This window comes from Rhinopithecus bieti, unplaced genomic scaffold, assembly GCF_001698545.2.
Source record: "Rhinopithecus bieti isolate Rb0 unplaced genomic scaffold, ASM169854v2 scaffold_65, whole genome shotgun sequence".
Classification (NCBI taxonomy): domain Eukaryota; kingdom Metazoa; phylum Chordata; class Mammalia; order Primates; family Cercopithecidae; genus Rhinopithecus; species Rhinopithecus bieti.
Window position 1 is genome coordinate 6,130,199 of NW_016803344.1, and position 6,911 is coordinate 6,137,109.

Genomic DNA, 6,911 nt, shown 5'->3' on the forward strand with positions numbered 1-6,911 from the left:
AAAAAAAAAAAAAAAAAAAGGCAAAGAACAGTTCTCCAGAAAAGATACACAAATGGCCAATAAGCACATGAAAAGATGCTTGACATAACTAATCATTAGAGAAATGCAAATCAAAATAAGATACCACCTCACAACCATTACCATACTATCAAAACCACAGAAAATAAACGTTGGTGAAGATATGGAGAAATAGAATCCGCGGGGCATGGTGGCTCACACCTATAATCCCAGCATTTTGGGAGGCTGAGGCTGGTGAATCACTTGAGTTCGATCAGTCAGGAGTTTGAGATCAGCCTGGCCAACATAGCAAAACCCCGTCTCTACTAAAAATACAAAAATTAGCCAGGCATGGTGGTGCACACCTGAGGTCCCAGCTACTCAGGAGGCTGAGGCAGAAGAATCACTTGAATGCAGGAAGCAGAGGTTGCTATGAACCAAGATTGTGCTACTGCACTCCAGCCTGGGCAACAGAACAAGACTCCATCTCAAAAAAAAAAAAGAAACTGGAACCCTTGTGCACTGTCAGTGGGAATGTAAAAGGATACAAGCTGCTGTGGAAAACGACAGTTTCTCAAAAAAAATTTTTAAAAAAGTACCACAAGATGTAGCAATTCTACTTCAGAGTACACACTCAAATGAACTGAAAGCAGAGTCCCAGAGAGATATTTGTACACCATATTCATAGCAGCATTACTCACAATAGCTAAGATGTAGAAGCAACCCAATGTCTACTGACAGATGAATGAATCAGTAAAATATGGTATATATATACAATGGAATATTATTATTATTATTTGAGACGGAATCTTGCTCTGTCACCAGGCTGGAGTGCAGTGGCATGATCTTGGCTCACTGCAACCTCTGCCTCCTGGGTTCGAGTGATTCTTCTGCCTCACCATCCTGAGCTGGGACAACAGGTGTACACCACCACGCCCAGCTAATTTTTGTATTTTTAGTAGAGACAGGGTTTCACCATGTTGGCCAGGATGGTCTTGATCTCCTGACCTCATGATTGCCTGCCTCGGCCTCCTGAAGTGCTGGGATTACAGGTGTAAGCCACTGCACCCGGCCACAATGGAATATTATTAAGCCTTCAAAAGGAAGGAAATCCTGTCACATGGTGCAACATCAATGGACTTTGAGCATCTTACGCTAAGTAAAATAAGCCAGTCACAAAAAGGCAAAATTCCACTTATATGAAGGAAGTAGTCAAAAATCATAGAAACAGATAGTAGAATGGTGGTTTCCAGGGGCTAGGAGCAAGGAGGAAATGGGGGGTTGTTATTTAATGGTTAGAGATGTTCAATATATTTTTTTTTTTTGAGACAAGAGTCTCACTCTGTCACCAGGCTGGAGCGCAGTAACGCGATATCGGCTCACTGCAACCTCCACCTCCCGCGTTCAAGTAATTCTCCTGCCTCAGCCTCCCGAGTAGCTGGGACTATAGGCGCCCGCCACCATGCCCGGCTAATTTTTGTATTTTTAGTAGAGACGGGATTTCATCATGTTGGTCAGGATGGTCTCAATCTCTTGACCTCGTGATCCACCTGCCTCAGCCTCCCAAAGTGCTGGAATTACAGGCGTGAGCCACCACGCCTGGCCAGAGATGTTTAATTTTACAGGATGAAAAGAGTTAGGGTGACACATGGTGCTGATGGTTGCACAACATTATGAGTATATTTAATTTCCACTAAACTGTATGCTTAATAATGGTTAACCTGGTAAATTTTATGTGTATTATACAATAAAAAAGACTTTTTAAAAAAGTTAAGTAATTGAGGAGGTACTATTAAGTGTAGTTACATTTTACAGGTTGGAAAGCAAATCCCAGGCACAGTTAGCTGATAAAAAAGTTATTTGGCTGGGTGCAGTGGCGCATGCCCGTAATCTCAGCACTTTGGGAGGCCAAGGTGGGCAGATCACTTGAGCTCAGGAGTTTGAGACCACCCTGGGCAACATAGTGAGAACTCATCTCTACAAAAAATAAACAGAAAATTAGCCAGCTGCAGTGGCATGCGCCTGTAGTCCCAGCTACTTGTGAAGCTGAGGTGGGAGAATTGCTTGAGCCTGGGAGGTCAAGGCTACAGTGAGCTGAGATCATGCCACTGCATTCCAGCCTGGGTGATGGGGTGAGACACTGCCTCAAAAAAGAAACAAAAAACAAAAAAAGTTATTCAACAACCTCAGGCAAAACAATTTTCTCTTTTGTTATTAACTCAGCTAAACTGAATCTTCTGTATCCTTCATTCAGTTATACATTCTAATATTAAGATAATGGTCATTCAACACCTGTGAAAAGAAGGAAAAAAAGAGATAATGGTCATAGAGGAATATCTTTTCTCAAAATGAGAAATATCTATGGATAGAGGAAAGTGCCTACATGTTGCCTACAGCCCCTTCCAGCTCTTAAACCACTGTATATTGAATGTTAACTTTTCTAGACATGGAGTTCACTTGCTCTAATGTGGAAAAAAGAAGGGAAAACTTGCTAAAAGGAATGAGATAACACAATCACAGGAATTTAGAAAAGATTAGACAATATTTAGTCCAAGACTATTTTACAGGTGAGGAAACCAAGGCCCAGAAAGTGATCTGCTCAGAATCCTGTGGCTAGCTAGTAGCATCAGAGATGACATTAAAACCCAGCTCTGATTCTCAGGGCAATTTCCTTTCCATTACACGTAGGCCTCCAAACAACAAAAGGTAGGAAGTTTGGGGATCCTGGCCACCAATCATAGACACTGCAGGACTTCTTCCCACTCTGAAGTATACTGGAATCTTGTACATATTCTGCACAAACATCAAATTTGCTTATGGTATTAACACTTGTAATATGCTTGCAGAAAAATCCATATTCCTAATAGTTATATCTTATCAAAATCTTTTTGAACTTTCATATTTGAGATATTTGACTTAAAATTTTTTTGGACCAAGAATATAATCTGATAGCACCATAAATCTAGAGTTGGTTATTTATTTATTTTTATTTTTTTGAGACTCACTCTGTCACCCAGGCTGGAGTGCAGTGGTGTGATCTCAGCTCACTGTAACCTCTACCTTCTGGGTTCAAGTAATTCTCGTGCCTCAGCCTCCCGAGTAGCTGGGATTACAGGCACCTGCCAGCACATCTAGCTAATTTTTGTATTTTTAGTAGACAAGGTTTCACCATGTTGGCTGGGTGTGTCTCGAACTCCTGGCCTCAACTGATCTGCCCACCTTGACCTCCCAAAGTGCTGGGATTACAGGCGCGAGCCACTGCGCCCACCTTTATTTATTATTTATTTTTTTAGACAGGGTCTCACTCTGTTGCCCAGGCTGGAGTGCAGGGGCACTATTAGAGCTCACTGCAGCCTTGACCTCCCTGGACTCAAGTGATCCTCCCACCCCAGCCTCTCGAGTAGCTGGGACTATAGGCACACACCAACATACCCAGCTAATTTTTGTATTTTCTGTAGAGATGAGGTCTCTCTATATTGTCCAGGCTGGTCTTGAACTCCTGGGTTCAAGTGATCCACCCAACTCAACCTTCCAAAGTGCTGGGATTACAGGCAAGAACTACTATGCCTGGCCTAGGTTTGGTTATTTATTTAAAAGCCATAAATAAATTGATTCAGCAATATATAAACAACAGAAAAATATAGTAATTAATAAAGAGCAATGAACAATTTCAGGCCCAGCTAGACCTTTATAATATATATTATAACTATGATTATGGTTACAATAATGTTGATAACTACATGAAAATTCTTAATTGTATGCTAAAATAACATATAACTATGAAGAATCTTATACAACACAGTAAAAGCAGTTGAAAAAACAGCTTCCCTCCAGATAACAATCTCAAAGATAAAACCCCCAAGCCTAAAAAAAGCTAATTAACTTGATCAATTTAGGATTTGTGATTAAAGGAGTAAATCTAGGCTTTTCACTGTGTCTGAACGGACTAGATAATTGTGCTAACTAGAATAGAGAACATCTAAATCAAGGTTCAAAAGCACAAATGCCTGTAAGATCTGGACAGGTAATCTAAATGTGTGAAGAAGCTAGATGGGAACTGTGGTGAAGTGGGGTTGCTCTCAGTAGCAGCTGCTACTTAGTACCATCTGGGAAAGAGGGAGAACCCAATGTTATCAGATCTTCCTATTTTAAAGATAAATGTAAAATCTGGATTTTCATGCAATATATCTCAATTTTAAAGCACTGGCAATGAAACTCAAACATTAAAAACAAACTAAATCTCAAACACTAATGTAGGCCAAATAACATATGGCTGCAGACTGGATCCAGCAAGCTGTCAGCTAGTGACTTCTGATATAAAAGTTAAGGGAATAAATTTAAAGTGCATTATAAGCAGACTCATGGAATAGTAAGTTTTCTAAGCTTTAAGGGTCCTTAAAGATTTCAATTTACAGATAAGGAAAATGAAGTTCAGAGAGTTAAAAATAAATAAATTTGGATATCGAGAATTACTTTTATCCACTACAGCAGATTATCCAACAATTTCCACGATAAGAAATACTTTATGTTCAGCTCTTCGATGTCACTTAAAAGAAAGAAAACATGTATATTTTAAAAATCCTAAAATTCTACCTTTGCACTTAAATTCAGCCTTTTGACCCAATTTAGCAAACTTGCTTTGTAAAACTCAAGACAGCCATGGAAGGGCAAACATTTCAAAAACAGTAACAGGAACAAAAAATAATTAAAGCAAATTACCCATGTGTAGCAAATTGGGCACATTTTTCAATATTGCATCTAATTTCCATTTGAAGTCTTTATCACCTATATTTCCTTTGAAGGCCACAAAAATTGTGGAATCCTCCAAAATACTATCACTTTTTGTGTCATCATCTTCTAGTCCGGAGTCAAAATCCATCTCTGAGTCTTCCATTGTTGATGAACACAAGGAAGTATAGATGTCTTCTAAGTTTGGAAGGTCATCCAAAACCATGGTGAATATTATTCCAGAAGCATGTGCCAAGTGGACAATAAGAAAACTTCTGAAAAGAGAAGATACAAAAGAGCATTACAATGCGTAGTTATGCATTCAACAGTGTATAATTTATAGTTCTATGAAAATTATAATTTATTTGACAATAAGGAAATACTATAATTAAGAAATTACAAAAAAGAAGATAAACTATTTTAATTATGATATTTTAAAACAATTAGTTCTTACAGTTATTACCAAAAATAAAAATACACCAGTCTTAAATTTAACATTCTTTTTATTATGTTATATGCTACTTTTTTATAAGCCTAGAATGTCAGGAGAAGGGAACAAAGGATCACAAGAAAACAAAACAAGCACATACTTTTTGGGAATTATAGGCCTTTGGTTGACCCCACAGAGCAAGGGGCTCCCCAAGACTCCCCCTACTTCTGTCCTGACAAAAGCTTAAAAGGAGCCAAGGTTTCTAAAGCCCTCTTCTTTCTCCAAACTACAAAGCACAACCAGACCTGACTAATAGCAACTGGATGATTACTTAAAATTCTGAAGTCTTTCATGAGCCATTTTAAACAACGTTTAAAGAGTTATTAACAGTGGAATGGCTGAAAATAATGATTCAGAAATAAACACTTAAAAATTCTTATATGAAAGGGCTGGGTGCAGTGGCTCACACCTGTAATCCCAGCACTCCGGGAGGCCAAGGTGGGCAGATCACTTGAAATCAGGAGTTTGAGACCAGCCTGGCCAACATAATGAAACCCTGTCTCTACTAAAATACAAAAATTAGCTGGGCGTGGTGGTGTGTGCTTGTATTCCCAGCTACTCGGGAGGCTAAGGCAGAGAATTGCTTGAATCCGGAAGGGCAGAGGTTGAAGGAGCCAAGGTCGTGTCACTGCACTCCAGCCTGGGCGACAGAGTGAGACTCCGTCTCAAAACACACACATACACAAACACACACACACACACACACACACACCAAACCAAAAAAGGGGTTGATAGACGTTTATGAAGATAAAGAACTGTGTTCTGGACAGAATTAAATTGCTTCCTAACTTTTAGATATAAAGAAGTTACATTTCCTGCTATTTTCAGGTATACTGCTTACCAAAAAGTACATGTAGATCACACAGTGTGGCCATTTCCTCTGTTAGCTTTGGGACTGAAGATCACATACTTAACCCAAAAGTAAATGAATGAACATTAATTTCCAGCATTTGTGGTAAGCAAAAATGGCATGGAAACCTAAGAACCTCCCACAAATGTTCTAATAAAATAATCCCTTATAATTTTAACTATAATACAACAATGATTGATTGACTGACTGAGACAGAGTCTCATTTTGGTGCCCAGGCTGCAGTGCGGTGGCACAATCTCGGCTCACTGCAACCTCCATCTCCCAGGTTCAAGCGATTCTCCTGCCTCAGCCTCCTGAGTAGCTGGGACTACAGGCAAGAACCATCACGCCTGGCTAATCTTTTGTAGTTTTAGTAGAGATGGGGTTTTGCCACGTTGCCCAGGCTGGTTTCAAACTTCTGAGCTCAGGCAAGCCACTCACCTTGGCCTCCCCAAGTGCTAGAATTACAGACGTGAGACACCGTGTCCAGCCTTTTATTTATTTACGGCACTTATTTATATTATTAAAATATTATAAATTATTACTTTATACTTGTAACTATAATTACACGTTTCTTTTAAAAAAAAGGATAAGAAAATTAATCCCCTAAAAAGCAACTATATTAGGTTGGTAGGATCATTGATAAATTTTATTTTCCTATTTTCCAAATATGCTGCAAATCATTAGGAAATACAAGACTGCTGTAATATGATTATATTCCTTGCATAAATGAAAAAAAGTAACTGAAAAACTGTTTAACCTTTTTTGTGAAATTTATTTTTTTGAGACAGGGTCTTACTCTGTTGCTGGAATGCAGTGGCACAAACATGGCTCACTGCAGCCTCA

At 39.0% G+C, this 6,911-nt stretch overlaps 1 protein-coding gene and 1 long non-coding RNA gene across 8 annotated transcripts in view; one reads left to right on the plus strand and one right to left on the minus strand.

Moving 5' to 3' along the window:
* The window catches only part of NCOA6 (nuclear receptor coactivator 6), a 73,299-nt gene extending 68,298 nt beyond the window's left edge, over window positions 1-5,001 (minus strand). For 4 of the 6 annotated variants that reach the window (XM_017878766.1, XM_017878762.1, XM_017878753.1 and 1 more), the window contains exon 1: window positions 4,717-5,001. In XM_017878766.1, the coding sequence (XP_017734255.1) occupies window positions 4,717-4,951 (235 nt within the window). In that variant the 5' untranslated portion in view covers window positions 4,952-5,001. The remainder of the gene's footprint in view (window positions 1-4,716) is intronic. The other 2 variants (XM_017878777.1, XM_017878769.1) reach the window with 2 other exon arrangements.
* Window positions 1-6,911, plus strand: part of LOC108533850 (uncharacterized) — a 72,680-nt gene that overhangs the window by 40,599 nt on the left and 25,170 nt on the right. The gene's annotated exons all lie outside the window — the stretch shown is intronic.